At 48.6% G+C, this 23,795-nt stretch overlaps 1 protein-coding gene across 3 annotated transcripts in view; it reads left to right on the plus strand.

Annotated features, from left to right (window-relative positions):
• Nucleotides 1–23,795, plus strand: part of LOC119436380 (cGMP-dependent protein kinase 1) — a 184,868-nt gene that overhangs the window by 64,252 nt on the left and 96,821 nt on the right. Inside the window, exon 1 of one of the 3 annotated variants that reach the window (XM_037703206.2) lies at nucleotides 17,825–18,435. The exons of the other annotated variants lie outside the window; for them this stretch is intronic. Coding sequence (XP_037559134.1) covers nucleotides 17,840–18,435 — 596 coding nt within the window. The 5' untranslated portion in view covers nucleotides 17,825–17,839. Of the gene's footprint in view, nucleotides 1–17,824; nucleotides 18,436–23,795 lie in introns of those variants that run through there. 3 annotated transcript variants of the gene reach the window in all.

Consider the following 23,795-nt stretch of genomic DNA (forward strand, 5'->3'; position numbering starts at 1 on the left):
CAGTTTAGTGCCTTGACTTCGTTGCAGGAATTGCCGAAAATTTTTAAGTAAAAAAAATAGAAGCACGAGGTTTTAAAAATTCGAAACTCTTCACCAAAAAAACACATATCGCAGTTCAGTAAACTGCATCCATTACGGCATCTAAAGCGGACAAGCTTGATATATGAATTTACAGCTTTCATGAATTTGTTAAAATGTTTGAGAGCTTTGCAAAAGTCCTACTCATATATTAGTGGTATCGTTCAGAGCGGTGTATAATACATACATTTTGTCCGCTTTAAAGGAATACGGACACAAAATTTGAAAATTTTACGAAAATGCTGAAAATGAATCCTCAGTGTGTGATTACACCGAAAAGAAGTAGTCACTTAGCTGAGCCAATTACTTTATTTTTGGCGTTTTTGTGAGCGCGCGCCTCGCCGCCCGACCCGCGGGAGTTGGAAGGCGTGACGTCACGACACCCTCGTCGGATAGCCAGCCGGCCGGCCGCGGTCATTCGAAGCGCACCGACGCCGCCATCGCGAGCATGGATTCGAGTTCTGGTGTGTCTACCAGCGATGAGTACACGTCTGAAGACAAGGACCATTCCAACTTGGCAAGAAATATTACCGCTTACGGTTACGAGCTTTCCGCGTCAAGCGACGAAGAGCAGGCGGCCGTGGAAGTGCCGGTCAGGTTTTCGCGAACCGTAGCGCGAAGATTTCGCTCTGCACCAGATACTTATGCAAGAATTATTGGTCATTTCCTGGTGTAAATTTTCGGCAGTGGCGTAATCGTGTTGCTGCCGAAGATTTACACCAGCAGTGAAGTAGAATACAATTGGTTACTGCAATATTAGCTATTTTTGTCTGTTTGAGCTCTGCACTACCAGGTGGCAGCACCATGCAGGCCACTCACGTTTACGGTTCCGCCCGAACGCCTACAGTGTACGCCCGAACCCCCCAACGCCTGCATTTACCCGATTACCCGACAAGCTAAAGCTCTCTAATAGGCAGGTATCCAAAGTTTACGCACCTTCTCGTCTCTGGGAAACGTGTGCGACGGCGTGTCACGACCGACGATGCTGTTATAACAGCAATGTCTGGGCATTTCCTTCCGCTGCAAGGGACCGACACCCCTGGAAACACTGCGACAGCTGTGGACGACCTTGGTTGCGGGTGGGTGTTATGGCGTCAAATTTCAGCTTCTGCCGGCGGTCGCTTGGAGGCAAGGTGCAACAGAAAATCGCAAAGAAAAGATGTTTCTCGTTCTTTTTTTCAAAGCAGCTTGTTGTATTCGTCATTTTCAACAGTTCAACTTTTGTTCTGACGCAAAAAACCACCCGCCAAATTTTGTGTCCGTGTGTCCCTTTAAGTGTATTATTAGGCGCAGTTTACGGAATTGTGATATAATTTTTATTGAGTTAGAGAGTTGTAAATTTGATAATTCGGTATTTCTTTTTTTCTTTTAATTTCGCGATGTTTAACAATTTTTATAAATAAAATCGAGATTCTAAATAAAAATCGGCTTTCTAGAGTCGCTAATTTGAATTTTTGAATGCAACAAACCTCATCAAAGTTGGTGCAATGGTTGCCTAGGAAAACATTCACGCAGAAACTCCACTGGAGTTGTCTAAGTTTGCTAAGCATTGTGCCACTTGCTCGTCTTCACGCAGCCTGGTGTCATTATCAATCTTATCAGACTTGATCCGACTAGTATAAACTAAAGTCCCTATATAAGAAAAGTACCGCCATCCTTTGATAAACGCCGCTTCTCTCTCTCCTGTATCTCCGATTGGACGATGATAGCGCGCGCTTTTCACTTCTTTATATTTTCTTTTTTTCCGCCTCATAGCCATGTTGAAAGTCCTCTGCGCAGCCGCAGTCGCCGGCGGCGGCGGCGGCGCGCGCCCGGCATGAAAGCTTCAACGTGGACTTTCTAGGTGCGCCACCGTCGACTTGGCTTTCGCAAGCAAAAAGTAAAGAAAAAAGCAAGCGCTTTAGGAGAGGAGGCGGCGGAGGAAAGAGTAGATGGCGGTACTTTTCTTATATAGGGACTTTAGTATAAACTCTTATCAACCCTTATCGGTTGTTATCAACTTTATCGGACTAGATCCGACCATTATTGACCCTTATCGGTTGTTATCAACCTTATCGCACTCGATCCGACCCTTATTAGTCGTTATTAACCTTATCGCAATTGATCTTATCTTTATCAACCCTTATCTATCCTTATCGGACATGATCCTACTCTTATCAACTGTTATCCATCCTTATCGGACTCGATCCGACACTTATCAACCCTTATCGGTCCTTATCAACCTTATCAGAATTGCTTGCATCATTATGAGCCCTTATCGCTCTTTAGCACCTTATCTATCCACGTCGAACCATCATCAACCGGGATGAAACCTATATAACCCCTCATCACTCATTATAATCCTTATCATTTCAATGACTGCTTATCTGTCAGTGTCGCGCGACGCGAAGCGCATGAGCTCTCGGAGATCGGCGACATTTCGGTCGGTGGACGAACGCCCCAACGGAAGGCGCATCCCGCGAGCACCGAAACGCATCGGGTATGTGGCGTGTTTGGCATAAAAGTTTCCCAAAGTCGGAATTTTCCGGATGTCTACAATGCTCCACGTCGGCTCTACATGTGACTCTAAGAGACGGCTTTTATTCACCATCACCATTCGTGGCATCAAGTAGTATATAAAGAAGAAAACGAGCGCAAATTGCGATGCAAATGCACCACGCGAACGGAGCTCCGCGGCAAGCTAAGACGTGGAACTCCAGCAGTTATATTGCAGATGTTATTTTGCTATGCGCGTTAACATTCTAGCGTATTTAATCATGTAAATAGGCGAAGAACACAAAAATTATGGACAAAAAAAAAAGAAAAGAGACATACGTCTTCCTTATTCTGTTTCTTGAGCTGCTTCGCCGATCGCACATGTGTCAGTAAGTTCCCGTTCTCTGTCCGTTGTAGTTCTTTTATCTTTGCAATGATTCCCTATTCTTAATTGCTTATAAACTAGCCCAATCTTCAGTCACGGCTCATTTTATATAGCTTAGCGCGACGGGAGCCGTCGGTGTCGGCGAGTGTGAACACGCCACTGCGTTGGCGTTCGCCGTCGATGCACAGCACAGTCATGCGCCGGACGCAACCAGAGTTGGGAATTGCTAGAAAGGAAAATGTACATTAAAAGGAAGACTGATACACTGATAAGACGGCAAAATGACTACAAATCTGAGTGTTCGCATTCGGTGCCCACACTCCGGAGCCGTTACACTGCGGAGGCGAAGACAGACAAGTGGGACACGAAGCTCTTGCGTATGAAAGGCTCTTTTATTAACGTTAGAACAACTAGACCATAGCAAATCAGGTTCGGAAAGTGTGGCGTGTTTGGCATAAAAGTTTCCCAAAGTCGGAATTTTCCGGATGTCTACAATGCTCCACGTCGGCTCTACATGTGACTCTAAGAGACGGCTTTTATTCCACCATCACCAAATCTTTCAACAAAGCCTTCATAAAAACTGTTCTCATTTGACATTTGTACCGCCGGTACAACACATTCATATGGTTCAGATACATTCACCTTCTGCAAGCCTGGGTGGTTAGCTGAGTATAGGACTCTCGGCTTCTGAGCGTGGGGTCGTAAGTTCGTAACTCACCACCGCCAGTCTTTTTCCTTTCGAATTTGTTATTGCGATAGCAATTATATGGACACTCTCAGGCGCATGTCTGCCGTCACCGTGAGGTCCAAGGGCGGTAAAATCGTCGCCGCGCGCCGTATGCTGTATGTGCGAGTGAAAGCGTGCGAGGGTGAGCCGGCGATCGCGGCTCAATCTCGCGCAGGAAAGGGAGGAAAGCGGGGAGTCTTCGGTCACGCTCTCTGGGGGGAGGGGTCTTTCGATGTTGCCCTGGACTTGCCCTTGAACGAACGGATTGCTTTCGCCTTTTATATACTTTTATATATTTATATTTTATATACTTTCCTAGAGCTCCTCTGTACTGTCTTCCGTTTCCTTCACGGTTAAAAAAATGTGGACGTTATCTATCGATGATAATCAATCTCAGTGCGAAAGTATGAATGAAGGCTTGTCTGAAGACTGTTTCGCAATTATGTGCACATATAAACGTTTATTCAATCTTGAGTTGTATCGCCGATTCCGTCGATTCACTGCCCATGTTAGATGAGGGAACAGAATACATTAAAGTACGAATCGTATACGTACACAATTTCAAATTTTAGACACCCCTCGCAAAGATGATGTCAATGACTTCTGCTATCCTTGCGTTATGTTGCTGAGCTGACGAAATCCAATCCGACTGCTTCTTCAAATTATAGTTTTACAGCGGAGCTGTTAAAGTCGAGCTTGGTCCGTGCGCAGCGATGTTCGCCGCATAGCCAAGTCGGGAGAAGGGCAAGTGTATAGCGAGAGGGAAGAGAGTGTGGCGAGGGGTGAGGAGGGAGGTGAGTGGAGAGGAGGACCGGTGGCACAGGTGGCAGGGCGGAGTTGTGCGGGGTTACAGTGTAAAGTCAGTTTCCAGTGACTTTAGAGCGGCAGCGGAGCCAATGCACAATCGCGCCGAGCGCACGTGGTATGACGTCAGTAATGACGTCAGTAATGACGTCAGCGCCCCCTAGTAACTGGCGGGCTCTCAAGTCGGCGGGCCTCTTTCTCGCCCTGGACTTTCTCGACGTAGCGTAATGGCGAAGCCGACCGCTAGAACTCCCGAAGAAGCCACTCGATTGGAACGCCGTAGAGAAGCGGCTCGTGAGCGTGCTAGGAAACGGAGAGCCGATCCCGAGCAACGGGCAAGGGAAGTTGAAGCCAATCGTCGCCGAAGCGAAGATGAAAGTGTAAGCCGCATATACGTGCATTAGCACGTATATGCGGCTTACAAGGCACAAAAAATTAGGCGTGAATTTAGCCAAGCAATAGCCAAGCAATAGCCAAGCATTAGCCAAGCATTAGCCAAGCATTAGCCAAGCAATAGTGATAGCCAAGCAAAACGATAGCCAAGCAATGTTTAACTCCATTAAACCTCGCTTAGCTTTGATCCTGCTTAACTAAACCACGCTCTTCTTCGCCTAGCTTTGCACAACTTTGCTGAGGCTTCCCCTCAGCTCCGCTGGTCAGTGGTGTTTGCGACAGCAAAGCCACGCCTAATTTTTGTCTGGTAAAAATGTTCATTACAAGTGTGATCACATGGACTAGTTTTCTCGCGTGTTTAACACCGTAATTACAGTAAAGCACTGCTGATTGTGCGTTAGGCAGTACATAAATTGTCGAACGTCTTTCCTGATGCAATCGTGAAAAGGCATGCGTTTATCCGCATTTATTTTCCGGTGTGCGAGCGATACTCATTTTAGTATCAATTACTGGCCGCCCAGCGAGTGCAAACGAGTAACAGTTACTGGGCTATGCCGATCTTGTAGGAACGAATCAAGGTCACAAGGTACGGGAAACCAAGCTGAAAAATGGCGACTGCAGCATTCAGAGCAATTGAAAACACGTTTGAAATCGCGTGCCCTCTTGAAATCTCTTCCATTATTAGCTAGCCGCATTGCACCAAGCTAGTGCTTACAACAAGCACTTCCTCTGTTGGATTAATCGAATGTCCTCTCCAACATGTTCGTGTGGCCACCACGACGACGGCGTATACCTGTCTATACCCATCGGCTGTCAAAAACACACTACACATAGGCAGCGCCTTGAGCAAGAACTGCGTATAATTGGCTCACGTAGACCTTTTTCACTTGCCCATAGCCATAAGTAGTACATCACAAAGCGACCAAAGGACTTCAACGCTTCTTGGAAGACGCTGGCATAATATATTGACTCTTGGCCCCATATATGTAGTTGAGTGTCTCAGGCGTGCTTCTGAAACAAACTTATGTACCTCAGACATACGAATACTTGAAACTTTCCGAGAGGACTTCCAGATTTAGCGTCGTTGCTTATTCCTGTTTAATTAAAATACTATCTATTGCAGGAATTTATATTTTTCTTTACTTTTTATCCTATTTAATAACAAAGTGAGCAGTAGTAGACGCGTCGCCATTGAACAGTGAAAAGTCCTTTATTTATTTTTATTTCTATAAAGGCAAGACTAAACTAGCGTTCAGGATGACCACATCGGTCTCGTAAATGCACGTCGCCACTCCTCCCGTGTGAACTGGGCTGAAATTGTAGCACGTCGTACTAATCGTCTAAAAGCTCGATATTTGAAGCGTTACTTAAGAAAGTCGTACGAGCGAACTTAATCTAGAACGAACAGGCCACCACTACAAAAGCGCTCATTGTCATTAGAAAGGTTCAGTTAGAAAACGCGTATATGCTATACAGGGTGTTTCAGAGAATACTTTCAAAACATTTTAAAGGTTGCCTGTCGCTGATAGCACAATTCTAGTTCATGAGCTGGTCTACTCGAAGAGGCGGACAGTATTTGCACTAACAATTGAAATTCATAATTGAATGATTAACAAAAATTCACTAATTATGTTTTTCATTAACTACCTTATGGTCCATATCTTAATTTACAAATTCTAGCCGTGGGGCTCGCAAGGCGATCCGGATCCACTTGGAACGAATTCTCCGGATGACACCAGTTTCCAAATAATAATTTCCGAACTTTGCGGAGAAATGCATTCGTGTTCCAGTTACTTTCTTAACAAAACGTCGTTTTATGCATTGAAGCACTGAAGCACACAGGTGCTTCAATGCCCGCATTCGTTTCGCGTTCGTTGCCCCCGTTCACTTCCCGTGAAGGGGGCAAACGAACGGGTTAGAAACGGCTACCCGTCCGGCCTGAGCGGACCAAATTCCGGGAAAAGCGGAAAGACTAGGCCTTATCGGGTCTGGTCTTCTCCCCACATTCAACTCGGCTTCATTTTGAGAGAAAGCTGGCGGTGAAGCCACGTGCCGTCGCGCTCATGCCTATGCGCGCAGCTATTCGCGACTCCAGCAATTCATGCGACACCTAGCGGCGAGCGCCGGAAACCTCGTACGGAGGTCGGAGCGTCGGAGCAGACGCTCCGTCCGAAGCCTTCGCACTGCGATCGGGTGCGCGCTACCATTTGGAATTATACTGCGGTTTGCAGTTTTGCGGCGCCGAAGAGCCACGTGGATTGCGAATCTTATCACAGCAAAGCTGCGACAACGGCAATAGCTGTGTTCCCAACATCTTGCTCGAGAAAGTTATCTTTCTTTTTTTTTTTTTTTTCCGGCGAGGGTCGGTTTGTTGTTTGTGTGGAGAGAACGCGATCATGTTGCTTGTACTATGTTTGCAGTAAAGCGCTACAGCGAACTTCAGGAAGTTTGCGTTGAGGTTGTTACTGCCATCGTGATAACGTTCAGCGTATGCGTGCTGCAACATGGAAAATTAATTATACTCACAATGCAATAGTTTAGTTGACATTAATTTGCACAGAAACATTTGTTTTATTTCATTATAGTTTACACAGCAACCATAAGCGACATGTTCGTAGACAGCGGGGAGTAATCATTGCATCGTCAGGCCACGTAGCACAAGCCATAGTATGTACATGGTGTGCAAATGTGTTTTTATTGTAGTAAGCAGATCTCTCGGTTTCTTATTTATCGTTTTGTTCTCTACGAGGGAAACAATGCGCCAACTACTACAATAACTACAGCTAAGCGAAGCACCAGTCACGTTGTGCGAATCTTGAATGTAAAATAGATAACAGGAACGCAAAAGTAGCGGGAAAGGTTCGCCACAGATTCATAGTGCATGCTCGCGATAAAGTGCAAAGCTTGGTTTTAGGTTCGCTTGCTCTCTGGACTGAAAAGAGCATGCAGAGTTTGCGCCTTCGCCGAACGAAAATGTGTTAAGCAACAACAATGAGAAAGTGCGTGCCGGCTGCGCATTTATCCGCATGTACAGTGGCAACAGCTGATCGAGCAAGTTGGTGCGCTTTTGCGGGCCATGTTAAACGTGCCAAACTGAGCAGGTTGTAAGATTTCGGCAATCCTGGCGAGGCCAGCGAGACGTATCCAACTTCGCCGGTCGCTGTCTCGCACGCTCGAAACACCGGACTATCTATCCGCGCCTTAACAGTGAATCAAAGCAGCAGAAACGTGGTTGTACTTTTCTAACCATCCAGCAGTGCACGAGTACTTCGGTTCCACGACCAATGGGTTCAAGAATACATCGGTGATTTTCATCAGAATCTCGTGCGGGTCCGCTGTCACGCCAGATGTTTGCACACACTGTGCGACCACTTCAGCCTCATTACCAACTGTGCCTCTCTCAGATCGGCTAAAATAATTTGGTCGGCGTAAGCTACTCGCTTTCCTTCCACAAAACGGCGCAAACCGGCATCACACTGCACGAAAATCATCAAACTACAGTGTACTGTACATCCAACACAGCGGTTGCGGCGACGGGGGGACCTCCTTTCCTTCCTCCATGGGGACCTCCGTATAGCTGCCATGTTGCGCAGTGTAGCCAGACGCGGCCAATTTTCGCAGCGCCCCCTGCAGTTCATTTGAGTTGCGAATAGCCACTTCTCTGTTCTGACGCCTCGCCACATGGAAGGTGATGTTTCTCCACTACCGACCTTCTCGAAATAGCGAGATGAAGTGGTGCAAAAGGTCGCGGTATAGCCTCCATGTATCAGGAGAGAAGCTGTAGCAATGGGCGGTGCAGCTCCGCGCCGCAGATATCCGCTACGACGTGCATTGTCGGCGACTCTGCAAAATGCGCAGAGTTAGGCGCGAAACTCTAGTCCGTCGAGTGAAAACGAAAATTTTCAGTTCGGAGCTGAGCCTCTAACGCAAATCTAAGCAGGAAAAAAAATACGAATCAGCACCTTCTGGCGAAATTATAGTTAGCCCTGATGCTCCGGCAATGATAAGATGTTTTAATGATAAGCAATAAAGTTAGCTTATTTTTTTAAAATATGCATTGACTACAAATAAAGGAGTGCGAGATTGCGAAGGACGAAGCATCAGCATCTCCGCTTTCTAGTCGTTCTTTACCAGCGTGGGGTAGCTCTCACCTCCGCCGCTTATTCACCGCGCACGCTGATTCGAGCTCTTGTACAGAGTAAATTTACGAATTCCTTTTGTCATTCTTCGGTTATGCGCACAATTATAAACCGCATCGAACTGGGTTCAGCCGTTATTTTTCGAACCAGAAAAAGGGAAGAAAAATCTGGAACGAAAACACCCTAAAATTTAGAACAACTCTAGTACGTCTTGCTGCGCATTCCGCGAAACGAGGATATCCGTTTTCCGCGGTCCCGTTGATCCACGCCTGCCACCAGCTGCTGGGAATTTCACCTACTCACAGGTGTGTATGTTTTTACACACACACACACACACACACACACACACACACACACACACACACACACACACACACACACACACACACACACACGCACACGCACACACACGCACACACACACGCACGCACACACGCGCACACACACACACACACACACACACGCACGCACGCACGCACACACGCACGCACGCACGCACACACACACACCACACACACACACACACACACACACACACACACACACACACACACACACACACACACACACACACACACACACACACACACACACACACACACGCACGCACGCACGCACGCACGCACGCACAAAAAAACGAAGAAAAAAGAACGATAGCCACTGAAATGTTCCAGACTAGGCTGCGGCAGGCATGCAGCCGCTATACTACAGAAGTATTTTGCAGGCAGCAGGGACACGAGCCTTCCGCACAGCAGCCAAAAGAGCAAAGGCGCTGTGAAGAGGGGCGGGCGTCTGCTTAGTTGAGAAACAGGTGTAACCTACCTCATCCAAAAGAACGCCCTGACAATGCATGTTTCGCAGGTAAAACCCCGTACTGTTGTTAAGTGCTTTTACAACGCATTATATTTAATTGCGCTTGCATTTTCGCTTTGAGGGGCCTGTACCAATGGCATTCGAGACCAAGTTTACGCCGGTGAGCGCACAGAAAACACAAATAACTGGAGGTAGAAAGAAATCAGATAGGAAAGTCAGGGTGATTGACAGGAAGAGAAACATTTGGTTTGCTACCCTATACCCTGGGAGAGAATTAAGGGGAGACGGGAATATGAAAATGAGAGAGTACATTCGACGTATATAGGACACGACCTCGAATTCTCGAAATGAGGGCGAAGTTGAGGACTCGACCTCGGCCTCAGTAATGAAGTTGAGATGAATTTGATGTGAGGTCGCTGATGACCGCCGACATTTCTCGAAATGTTTCCTGAAAACACCTCAACCTCTTAGGCAGGGGGTGAGGTTCAGTAACGCCAACTCTGATTTGAGATATGGTTGGGTGTAGCCTTGTGAGGCTGTTTGATCGCGTTTGGTTGCGATGCTGCATGCTATGGTGTAGCCGCGGGGCGACCCCGCATTCTTTTGAGTAAACAACTCCAATGCTCGCGCCGTATAACGGACCTTCGCGAGGAACGCAGACCAGGCTTCACGGATACTTGATCGTTTATCACTTGACGCTTGATGGTGTCGAACGTCGCTTATATCGCTAGCTGTTTTGACGCGACAGCGTTAAGGGCCCCGTGTCGCAAAACAATCCGGTGTCGGCGTCCGCGGCGTTGTCCGGCCAAGAAAATCACCCCGAACCACGCCGACCACGCAGGCCCTCCGCGTGGCGCAGAGGCGCTGGTGAACTAATTGAATTTCTCAAGGTAAAATGCGTCAGAAAAGTACGACTTAACCACAGCCTACCGGCTTGATAGCGTCGGATTGTAATTTGAATATACGAGAAAACATAATTTTGTTACGCGGAAACTCGAACACAAACCCCTTTTCCAGCATTTCATACAGCGGCGCGCCCCAGTCGGTGGTCCTTGCAAAAACGCCATCCAGATGGCGCTCGCCTGCATGTAGGCTTAAGTATGTAGGCTCCCTGCGGCAGTGGCGCGCCGAGGTGCAGAAAAAAGAAAGCTGCAGTTGCCGGGAAGCCTGACAAACACTCAGTGATCTTTGAATGCTATCGCGTTCCACTCTTAAAGGTGAAGCTTAAGCTTCCTCCAAATAACTATGTTCTCTTGCTTTCCTTTAGCACGAAGTCCGCGCGCACCTTTCGGCTCTCCTCTCTTATTTTCCTTCCCCTCAAAAAAACAAAAAACAAAAAAAAACGATGGATAATACGATACCACAATACTACAAACATTGACGTTAACTTAACCCGCATGATGCAATTCGCTTTCGTGCGGCTTGCGCTATTTGTACACAACATGACACATTGGCATCCTTGTGCTAATTCCGTTAAGCTTCTGCAGAGTGGTCTTAAGATATTTTACTGCGTAACGAAGGTGTCCCATAGGGAACCTACGTAGTTTGAGCGTATACCGCTATAGTGTAACTCTGTCGTGTGACGCTGTCGTGTGGGGCTGTTATGAGACGATGAACATGCACACTTTGTAAATCGTTCTCATGTGATACGCTAAAAGAGGTACGGAAGCTCAGCTGAACATGATATTCGCAAAATATTGAAGTCATCTGGTCGTGGACAAAGTGAAGCGCAGTCATTCCCTGCGCGGCTTTAAGCGCAGGGGTCATTTTCAGCGTTCCTCCCACAAAGACAGCTTAGATGTCAGCAGTGAGCTTCTTATGTCTGTCAGCGAAGTGTCGCCGTCGTCGTGCCTTCGTCATCGTAGAAACTATAGGTATGTTTTATAACGAATTTCTCACCTTTATTTCAGGAATCAATGTGCATTGAACCCGTGAAATGCGGACAAGCTCCTTCAGCCGCAGCTGTCCTTTTTCACAAACTGCTCGCCTTGACCGCTGTCAGTAACGCTCACCAAGAGTATCTTGAGGGTTTGCAGTCACTTGGCGAAGGGCGTGTATCTCGAGTGGCTGCTATATTTGTATCTTCGTAAACCTTGTTGAGAGGGCTCTATCTGTACGAGCAGCCGCGGCAGCAGTGTGAACGACGTGTAGTAGTGTGTACACGGAACCTATAAAGCACTAATCTGACCTACAGTTACTGTATTTTACTATATTGTTTGTAGAGAGGGAACGGGGGGGGGGGGGGGGGGGTTGTAGTATAGTCGGCGTCATCCGCTCGCATCCTGGAAATCCTAGAACTCCAGTTTTCAACGCTTTATTCCGCGTGTTCTTCCTCCTACATTAAGCAATTTCTTTTTTTTTTTTTTCCTTTGTGGGCGAAGAAAAAAAAAACAACAACTTTAAGCAATTTCGGGCGAATTACTTGAAAATGCCTACGTTACTAGAGGTGAATGGTCCGATTATCTCATCAAATATTGCGATTTAATCACAATGTTTCGTGAGATAATTCTCAAGCCCTCACTAATCACGTTTCTAATTATTCCTTTGAAGGGACACTAAAGGAAAATGATAAGTAGAGCTAGATCAACAGAGTATTCGTCTAGAAGTCTATGATCGTTTTCTGTGCGCCAATATATCACTTTGTTGCGTAGGCGATTGCCGTCGACGGTCCCGTTGCTGCTCCTCAATTTGCACCGCCCGCGCCAAGACGGGGGAGTTGACGTCCTCTCCACGTGACCTTCCTCTGTGGCGCTGTTATGATTTCTAGAAACTGTTTATTCCCTCTTTGTATACGATGCGTACTGTCTGGCCGCTGCAGGTGTTCTTCTTACGGCTCTGCTTGGGTTCAGTATACCCGTTTACGTACACTTGAGCCTCCGCGGCCGGAGCGGGCGAGGGTGGTTGCCGCCTCGGCGGCTGTAAACAGACAAAGCGATGCTGCTCGCAGTGGCGGTACATAGCAGCCACTCTCTGTGAATCAGAAGTTCTGACGTCACATATGAAAGTTACCGTAGTCCACAAGAGGTTGCGCCGCTCCGATTTTCCATTTCATAATTTTCTCGCTTACAAAAACTTTGTTTTCGTTACGAATAATGAATTCGTTATTACAGAAGCCTACTCTCTCAAGCTAGCTTTCTTCTAGTGTCTTTTTAAATACACACGTTACAATCGCAAAATTCAGGACGAGCATTAGTAAAGCTATATCTGTTTAGCAGATATCGTGATATTGCAGACTTTTTGAGGTATCCGGCTCGAAAGTCCGTTACAAAGTGCATTGTATTTCCAGCCAATATATAGATTCCCAAAGGCTTCTCTTGGGCATTGCTAGATAGAACGAACGGAAACGCCAATGGATTTCGGGGCCCGTTTCGTGAACGGATATTTCGAAAGAGGTGCTAATGCGAGTGTTTCTAATAAATGGGTATGATTTCATCATAGCCTGGTTTTAAGTGCATAGTGGCAACATGTTCCCTAATTAAAGAAAACTTTACCTTGTTTTTTGTCATACAAGTAAATCCGCTTCTGAAAGTAATTCTGTCGAGAGGAGGAATTGTACTATCTGCCACAAGGTATCTTTCTCAAATATCTGTTCGAACTTGTATACAGGACACACGCGCGCACCTCCTCCACACAAACCCACACTCTCTGTCGCGCGCGCACGCTCGTGCGAGCATGCATGCGTATACGTTCTCGCTTGGCGACATCTGCTTGGGGCGTGGTCAAACGAGCAAGTTCACTCGTGTTCGCCCGTGCGTGAACTAGTGCGAGTTGCTATGATGCTTCTGCTTGTGCGCTTTGCTCATGGTGAAACAAATTGAATTGTCTCGTGATATAAATCTGGTGGAATTCAATATGCTTTTAGTTCACCTTGAATCGATCACATTAGTGAATTAAGGTAACCTGTGTTTGCATCTTATTATAGCATAAGGAATGACAAGGGCATGAACACCTCGCAGGATTTACAGTCTATCTTGCGATTCTGTGCGCCCAGTGGAAAAGTGACGCAGTCGCGGCCGGTATACTGCTTCGCCCCTTCAGGTCTTCCTAAGTGCACTTTACGCTCGGTAACTCAATGCTACTTCAACAGAGGCCACAGAGGGTAGGAGTGCCGGCTCTGTTGATAAGCGGTGGAGCTTCGGCAGAATGTAGCTCCAGCAGTGGTACGTAGACGTCGGGGCAGTTTGGCGCTTGATCTGGTCTGGCAGCAGCCGCTGGCATCTGTATTGCGCTGCCGAAGTTTTGATTTCTTATTGTCTTTATCAGAATGTGGCGCGCTGTCAGCGCTAACTGAAGTTCACGAGGCCAGAGACGGAAGAGAGCATGTTTACAAAGACACGCAAAAAAATGTGAGAGAGCTTCCTGAAGGCTCGGTGAATTGTGTCGTCCTGGAGTTCTGGGCAGTTAGCAAACGCATAAGATATCCAGCTGTCTCAGGCTGAATTCACATTGGTGTTACGCCCGCAGCTTAACATAGCTTTATCCGCTGTACAAGCAGTGAGTCAGTGCTAACACGCTGCACCAGAACCAAGCTCAATCCACTACCGCCCCACAGACGAAGCATGGACAGAACATATATTACCTAGCATAGCGAGGCATTGCAAGGAATATAGCAAGGGATTTTCTGAACTCACTCGGAATTGGCTCTTTAGCACTTAACTCTAAGCGGGACAGGTGCGCGCAAGTTTCGTGCCGCGCGCATTACGTCGGTATAGTATTGTTGATCATCATGCGTGTAAATGCACGCTAGTAGCTTCTACTACGGTATATCAGTGGCAGTGCACCAATTATTAGAGCCCCCACACCGCATTATTTCCCCACTGCGTACGCGTATATACGTGTGTTTTCCACCGCCGGAAAAAATTACTTTTGTTGGGCGTGTTTGTGGGACACGCCACGACTTTGTTCCCTGCGTGCCTTGTACGTGCTCTCTCTTTGCGCAGGCGGGCTCTGCCATTGGAAGCATGAGTCACACCGTCCTCTCTGCATCACACTCATCCGCCTTGCTTGCTTGTTAGCCGGTGGTGTCTAGTTTTCCCAACTCGCCTGCGGGTGCCAAACAAGCGATGCGCCGTGACCGGACGCTTCGCTCGCTGCTATTTTTACTGCGACAACGCTCCACACTCCATGGGTTTACTGTGTCCGTCTTCCTTTCCCTTGCGCCGGCGTCGTCCAGCCGTCGTTATCGTGTCGTCGTCAGGCCACCTCCTCATTCTCAATTCACTCTCATCATACGGCGAAGAGCACTGCATGAAGTACACGTATAACCACCGAAGACGGTGTGTCGCGCTTCCCAAAGAAGCTGTTCTTCAAATGGCGGAGTCCGCTAAGGAAGCTTCGCTTTAAACACTTTATTATTTTCCCCTCTGCGAAGCAATTCGTCATCCACGAACTATCATCTGCTCACTTCCATCTTGATTCGCTGGGTTGTATTTTTCTTCACTGGGCAAAAATTCTAAAAGGCGGAGGTATAGGTCCTGCCACCGTAGTTTCGCGCGCAATAAAAACATTGATAGAACTTTAATTTAGCCATTGAATACTTTATTCCACTTCCTATGGCGCCCTTCGGTGCTTCGATTTGTCTGCAGTCTAAATGGCGCAGACTGGAAAAAATCTATTCCAACTACATAGTGCGAAATCAGACATCGGCCATTTTAACCACAATTCTCAATTTGCTTATGACGTTGCTCGTTGCAGTTGTCGTGCACTTTAAATGGGCTTATAATCTCGTTACGCCATGTTCGTCTGTGGCGGTCTATTATATAAGAATGCCCTAAAAATATGCTCATGTGTTTGTACGTGTGTGTGAAAGAGACAGAGAGAGATATACTGACAGATGCCACTGTTGAAGTATATAGTAACAACTGCGTGCAGTCGCGCGTGCCCGTTCCGCAGTGAAACAACTCTCTGCCGTATACCATATTCTCTTGAGATTAAACTCAGTTATCAATTCCATCCAGTCTCCTGCAATTCATTTTGTACTTCCCCTCCGCAAAGAGGAAACCCTTTGCTGGAAACAATATTAATTCTGGAATTCTGCCCACTTCCTTTCAAAATCGCAGTTGAGTCGAGCGGAAAACGAGGAATAACAAAGCTAGGATGCGCGGCTGACTGCAGCGAGCCTTATCGTGGACGCTTCGAGTAGTGAACATCGCGGTGCCCGCTGCGATGGCACAGTGACTGTGACGTTGTACTGCTGGGCGTTGGGTCGTGGGTACGATTCCCGGCCGCAGTGGCCGCTTTCCGGTGTGGTCGGTATGCAAAGACGCTCGGGCTGACCACTATGCGGCGTCCCTCAACGCATCTCTGTTACGTACAAGTGAACGCCTTGTGCCTTCTTTTGTACTCCCTGTGGTTTCGTTTGTGCGTCTGGTCGATAGAGTCCCCTAACTTTGCGTCCTTATTTCTAAAGCTCCCTATTGGGCCCGTTAAGGGCGTCTTGTGCTCCTTCATGGGAGCAGCAAACCTTGCACGTCAATGTAACTGAAACCCGTCATGGAACTGAAACCCGTTTTTTATTAAACTTAGCGTTAGTTGAACCTTGAAGACCTTGTATATAGTATAGACTGCGAAACATAAAACATGGGCGGTGCACCCCTCTAAGCTCGGTTGAAGACGCGAGTCAATAGATGTGGTGGTAATGGTGGAGGTGGTGAATTGTAGCAACAGGTTGGTTTAGCCTGGCGATCAAGGCCGGCAATTGCGCCGTCCGAGCGCTGCAGGGTTTCACCACGAAAAATGCGGAGGAGGACAGTATTTTAAGCAGCCGCACACCTAGTGATGTTTTCAGCTACTATACACATGTTTTCACTGATGACCGCTTTCGCGCAATCAAATTGGAAGCACATTCCCTGCTAGTGCCTTGCCGTTTACGAGTCAGCCCTACAGGATGCGTCTTAGGGCCCGTTTGGCAGATAACGTCAGTGGCGCGCTCATGAGGTTGTTTACTCTGCAGGGGCTCGTACGTGTGCGTTCTCGGTGCGCGTGCTACGGGAACAAAAAATAAACGGAACTCGGTGTTGTTATCTAAGTTCGTTTGCTCGCACCACTATAGCAATTAAAAGCCGTGGTAGGCTCACGTGCGATACTATCAATGTCGTAGTCGCGCAAGAACACACCGTGGCACAACGCGCGTTATATGCCGGTAAATAAAAACATTGTTCCGTTTTCTTTCGTGCTTTCTTTCTTTCTTTCTTTCTTTCTTTCTTTCTTTCTTTCTTTGCTTTTCTGCCCACATGCATTATACCCAGATCTGGAAGTCGGGTCCCCTCGTCTGAATTTTTTTGCGCGGTGGCCCGGTGAAGCGCGCAGGCGGGACCTTTTCGGTGACGCGAAACGAGTGAAAAGCACCAAGAGAATGAGACGCCTCTTGCGTGGATATCTCGGCGTGTTTTCTCCTGCCCATGACGTTTTGATGCGGTCGCCAGATACCATCTTCTGTTCAGGGCACTGGCAGAGCGATTCAAGTACGTGGACAGCGAACGCCTGCTGCAGCGTACACAGGTTCACCGCCCCCTGTTCAAAAGCGTACTTGAGCTTGCAGTCTTCGTATAGTGACACGTACAGGGGTAGTTGAATCACTGAGGGATCCAAGATTGATGGACAAAAGGAGATGCCTGCCCGTGATGCATCGCTTTCTGGACCGACGCACCACTTGTCTGAGTCGGCGTTGTGACACATTGCGCGGTGTGCGCGTATTATGCGATGTAAAAAAAATAGAGAGAGAGAGAAAGAGAGAGAAACGCGGATTGGCCTTTGTCGAAGCGGAGAAAGGGCTGCCGAAACAAAGGCTACACAATATCTCCGTCACCGCGCGCGAGGTGGACGTCTCCCGCCCGCCCTTCTCCTCGCTGCGTCGGTCCCCTTTGAGCGGCGCGCGTCACCTGTCGCGCTTGTGCCGTCATTTAAGCCGACTTTTCCCCGCTCTTTCTTTCCCCTGGCAACACGGGCAAGCGCGGTCGGCTTCGTCCTTTCATTTCCTCGTCCGGCCCGCGGCCAGCAGCTCGCGTCGGTACGCGCGCTGGGAGAATGCTCAGCGCCGTCCCCTCCTTGGCGGGTGCTCCGTTGGAGAGCGGCGGCAGCCGCGAAACGTCTTCGCGAGGTTCGCCGGCGGGCCGGCTGCCGCGGTGCCCACCGGCTGCCGCACGCCGTCAGCTGCGGTCATCGTCGTCGCCCCGCGCGCGGCGCCGCCAGCAACAGCAGCAGCGTCTCGCTCAGGTGCCGCGGCGGCGCGGCCACTCGTCGGCGTCGTCCGGCTTGACGGCTTCGTTCTCCGGCTGGTCCACGTCGTGCGTCGTGCTCTCCCCGGCGTGCTTCGGCTGGACGCCTGGATTGTCGCTGCTGCTCGACCAGACTCCGCCGTCCGCCATCGACGCGCAGGTCCTCTGGATTACCACCGCCGGTGGCGGCCGGAACGCAACGCTGGTGTTCGGCTGCCTGCACCGGGGCCGCGCCGCGTGCGAGCGTGCTCTGGCGTCGCTGGTCGCCGGGCTGCGCGCGCTGGCGGCCCTCCTGAAGAGCGTGCTACGCACGCTCGTCCGCTTCAGCTACGGCTACGGCGCCAAGGTGCGCGACGCCTGCGCGGCCAGGCTGCGGACCTGCCTCCTCCACCTGCGGAAGGCACGGTAGGCGAGCCGGACCCGGTCGTCCTTTTTCAAATGGGTGGGTGTGCGAAACAGCCGAGAGAGGGAGAATTGAGCACGTCAGGTACGGCATTGTTGCGAGCACTTCTGGACGTAGCTCACGAAGGGGGCATGTCCTAGTGTGAGGGCAGCAAGCAGTCTGGATGTCTCGTAGAAAAAGTGAGCTCGCTGGGCGAGGGTTTTTTTTTTTTTTTTTTTTTTTCGTAGGTTAATGTGTAGAACAACGCACAGAGAACGCGTAGCGAGAATGAGTGCACCATTCTGTTTTGTTTGTTATACTGCCGGTTTTATGCCTGCATTATTCTGCAGCGTCCGTGCTCTCCTCGTGCTCCTTTTTCTCGTGAGTCCTTTTTATATACTTCTTGTGCCGTTTGTGAATGCCATTAGGAGGCTTTTGCGCTACATCGAAGTGCGGCACTTGTACGTTAGCAGCAACTGTGATCTTAACGATTGCGGTCACATATGCTGCTCGAAGTAGTCGAAATAACTTTCATCGCGTGCATGGCAGGGCGTAAGGGCTCTTAGGTCACTCAGACGTTCTAGAACGAAGCCGAGTGCACTTCGTACTTCGCCTGGCCTTTTTTTTTTTTTTTTTTTTTTTTTTTTTGTCTTTATGCGCCGTTTTCTTGTGTCCGAATTCGACGACTCGATGCTATCCAATTCTCTCTTTACCAGAGCGAAAACTGACACCGTACCTTCATGTCACGATAGCGCCGTGTGAGCATATTTTCCATCTCGAGGCGGAAAAGAAATTATGCGTCTGGAGGAAAGTTCGTGAAGCTTTTCTTTCGTAGTTTTGCGTGTACTTTCTGTAGCCGACTTTATTATTTTTTTTTTTCGCAGCGAGCTCTTCTTGCTTTCAGCGCAGTTTAGAGTGTCTTAATTCGTCACGTAATGAGTACGAGGAAACACTCCTTGTCAAGACAGTGGCGTAAAGCGACGAGGAAGGTGCGTGATTTATCGTCGCTTTCCAAAATGTTCGGTGAGCACGCAGAGAACAAGTGTTGGGGACCGATGATTCGTGTCTCTCTCGCCCCGACGACAGTGGCCCCACGATATGTTGCACTGCTGTTGCGTGGCGGTTGCATAAGTCTTTCGTAATGGCATCAGAGTAGCTGCTGCGTGTTGTAAACTGCAGAGCCTCTCCGCCATCTGCCATGCCGCATCCCTCATTATGTTTGCGCGTACATACGCTCGCTTCAAAACGCTAGCTGCAGTCCGACAAACTGTCCTTTAATAGTGTGTTTGCATGAACACGACAAAAGCGAGACGAGTTGACTTGTCGGGCTGAAATTTGCCCGGCGGGGCCATTTCGACGGCCAAATAGACCTGCGTGAGCCAGCAAGCGGGCATAGGTCGACTCGGCTTGGTGGCGTTGGGGAAAGTGCGCGTAAGTGCTCCTTGCCATTGACCTGGTGCCTTCGCGAATAGCCATCAGGATTGGCCGTATTCACCAGAAGCTCTTACGCTAGAATTGTTCGTAAGAGAAAATTTCAGCCAGTCCTGATATTCCTTGTTGCAATACTATTAGCGAAGGCACCAGGTCGATGGCAAGGAACACTTACGAAAGAAAAGCTTTGTGAATTCGGCTCCTGTTCGCAAGCTCTGCATGTCGGACTAAAGTTTTGCCTTTCGCGCTCATGTTATGTAGCCGTTCGGGCGATCCGCCAGAAATCTAGCTGAGTCGTCCTTCTTGCCCTGGTTGGTTGAGTCAGCCCGAACCGCTCGTCAAATACGCAGACGAGGAAGGATCGGGTCGGAGGTTCGCAATGACGAAGAACGAGGTGTTATGTTCGCGAGCTCTGTTTTCTCGCCTTCACGCAGGCCATCACTCTCCTTCTGTGATTGCCACCGTGCCCGATAAGGCCCAGTGTATCGCTTGCAATGCCTACACGGGATCATTGGCCATTCACGCGCAACTTTGCTGCGTCGCGTTTGTTATTATTTTTTTTTCTTGTCGCCGATCAGTCAGTCAACGTGCTCCCCCTGCTCTTCAAGTAAACCCGCAAATTAATGGTGGCTATCATGTCCCCTGACGTGGGTGCGTTCTAATGCCTTACATACAGATGATGTAATGAAAAACTGAAACGCGTAAAGGGACAAGTGAGATACACTGTTGGAAGCACCCTTTTAAAATCGCCGTGCCGGTCCGAGGTTGCAACTTGGGAACGTTCGAATCATGAAGTCCGTCAAGTTGTGTCTGCGGATCGTTCGGGTGTTGGGGTCCGTGAACTGGAAAAGCTCTTTGAAAAGAAGAGTTAATAAAATGTTAGTAACGGTTATTTCTATTTGTTACTCACTGTATACGAGCACTGTCGTTGCGCGACAGACATATATACACTGGGAATATTGAGTTATTAAACACAACTACCCTGTGCAACCTTTTGTCGGTTCCTCTGGCTGCAGATATGTTTTATCAATCTCGGTGTATCTCTGAGAACTATGTTTTGGAGTGCGGAGCCCCAGTGGGCAGGCAGGTGTAGTGGGGTTTGGTAGGTGGAACTTGTAATAAGTTCTTAGGTTGTCACCGCGTATCTTTATGTATGCTGACGGTCACTAGCTGCACGTCCTAAGATTTCAGGGATGGTGATGCCGTTTCAGTATATTGACTTGCAAGAATGAAATCGCATGGCTTGTACGACAAAAAGAAAAGAAATTAAAGGAAAAAAAAAGAAATGATTGGGCTGTACGCTTTTTTAATTATTATTTTCGTGCATGATGTATTCAAGACGAGCTGCCTCGTTATATTTCAAAACTGATTCTTGCTCTATGCATCTGCAAGAAATGTTCTCGCCTTTGCGCGGGCAAGGACATTGACATTATTGTGATGCGCTTTGTTCTTTAAAGGATGACTAAGAGGTAGACATTTTTAGTACAGGATGTGTAAGTGTAAATACACACAAATGCAGGTGCATGACCCCTGTCTTCTTTATCGAAGTCTTTATTCAAGGAATACAGCTCTGAAGAGGATCGTTTTCTGACTGCTTTCACAGAGTCAAACGTGAATCCTTGAGTACGGGTTCACTGTTGGGAACGTCCGAATGTTAGTGTTCCAGGCGCACGTGTTTGGTACTGATGAGTGCAGTTAATATTGGGAAAAAAAACAACAACGGTGGATCACGATCTATCTCAATAATGACAAAAGGGAAAATATGTCGTAGGCAGCATTCTGACCGTGCTGCTTGCGCATGGGTAGCCCATAAATTGCGCATTGAACGCCTTTGCAGAGTTTATTTATTAAGCCGTATAGTAGAAAAGCGCCACAGCGCGCACACTCACTGCGAGTATTTCGCTTAGTCGGTGAATTCTGACATGTTTGCTCGCTCGAAAATTCTTCTGTGGCGGTCGGGCCACAGAAGGTCATCGGGTTCGGAGGTCATGCTTTTCGCAGCCGCGCCATTTTTCGCAAAATGCGACGATCAGACTGCCCCGGCCTTCTAACGCCGTAGAGGACAGTATATGTGTATCTGAGGGCAGTAGAGGACAGTACCTATGGCCCCAGTTGTCTCATCCGACCTGGAGCCTGCTGCCAACCTCTGTTGTCGTCGCTAAGCCTCTGTCAAAACTCGCGCAGCGCAGCCTGTGCGCACGTGCTTTGACAGAAACTACGCGTTCTGAGAAAATGATTTAATAGTGAAACTAGTGCATGATGGTAACAGCATGCATCATGAGAGATTGCCCGTATAAACAGTAACATACCAGATGCATCCCGAGAAACCTCTGGAGGGCTCTTCGTGAAGCAGTTTGTTTCACTATTTCTGGTCGTCTCGCCGTGAAAATTATAAAAAAAGCACTGTCTCATTTTCCTGGGTTGTCCCGTGACACAATATCGGAATGAAGTGAAACATAAGCACAGAGGCCCGTTTCTTGCGGGCATTGCAAGAGCGACCTATAAAATGTATTGTCCACGAGCCATCGTTCATAGTTTTGATGTTGGTCACTTCTCAACATCACACCCCTAAGTACACGCCTTTGTGCCAGGGCAAGTCCAAAGTAGATGAAGTTGTGTACATTCGAGATGCGACATGTTCAGCCGCGCCTCTGCCGTACTAAGACGTTGGGCACCTCCTCGGTGCTGCCCTTGCGGCGTGCCGTTGTCGCCTGTGCAAGGAAGAGCGCCGCGTTTCGGGCTCTCGCAGAAAACCGCTGCGGCCTTGGATCTCCACTGGAAGCAGAGGAGGCATCGGCGCGAAGCGTCAGCAGTTGGCCTCGCGCCGCGCGCGGGCGCCTGGACGCATGTTGGCCATGCGTGTGCGCGCGCACCGCCCCGTGTGCACGCTCGGCGGCGCATGTCTGCAAGGTTCTTCGGCTGCTGTCAGCTGCGCTTGGCTGGTCGCGCTGATGGTGCGCATTCCGGATGAATGGCGAGAAAGTGCAGAAGCGGCAGCAGGGGCCCGATGGGGGCCCCTGGAGCACTACCTGCCATGCGAACGGGAGAGAATTCGCTGAAACAGACCCGGAGTGCTATTGTGGGCGTTGACAAATACCGCAGTATTGTAAAGTTCGCCATCTTGTCAACTCTGATTGGCCCACAGGGTTATGATTTGCTTAAAATGCCGCCATTACAGAATTTGACAATATGGCGCAATTCGACAACGTCCAGAGTAGTACCCCCCGGATGTAAAGGCGTCAGCACTCTATGCTGGCGCGGGAATAAGTCTAACCGGGGCACCTAACCGGAAGCCGTTGTGCTTTTTCTTAAACGGACGTCCGTCACCTTAGGGTTTTGTTACAGAAATATAGTTCAACCTTCTTCGTACGGACAAATAGCTTGGCTAGTCCGTCGAATTTTGTCGAATTATCGGGACGATGACTCCAGCCTATTGAGGCATCTTCTTTCAATTGTTCAGTTCAGATGACTTTCGTCGCCATCGGGCGCGACCATGCTCTTACTGAAGTGTGCGCGATAAAGGATTGGATAGGCTTTGAACTTTGTTTAGGTTTTTCCTAGTAAAAGGAATGTGCACTGAGTACACAAAGTTTTTGATTAAGCGAGTGCACAGTGCCAGCCGACTCCTCGAGCTCGAATTCGCAAAGCTTTTCGGTCGTTAGTGCACTCTGCCATTGACCGGTCGCCGTCGTTGATAACGCATCCAACACAGCCGTTGGCTGGAATTTATTACGAGCAGTTTTAGCCTAAACAAGTTTTTTTTTTGTTGTGTATGTATGTATGTATGTATGTATGTATGTATGTATGTATGTATGTATGTATGTATGTATGTGTGCGTGCGTGCGTGCGTGCGTGCGTGCGTGCGTGCGTGCGTGCGTGCGTGCGTGAGAGAGAGAGAGAGTCCGGGCTTTGATGAATCGCGCAAAGGCCATCTGCTTGGCTAAAATGCTTG

This window comes from Dermacentor silvarum, chromosome 1 (assembly GCF_013339745.2).
Source record: "Dermacentor silvarum isolate Dsil-2018 chromosome 1, BIME_Dsil_1.4, whole genome shotgun sequence".
NCBI lineage: Eukaryota > Metazoa > Arthropoda > Arachnida > Ixodida > Ixodidae > Dermacentor > Dermacentor silvarum.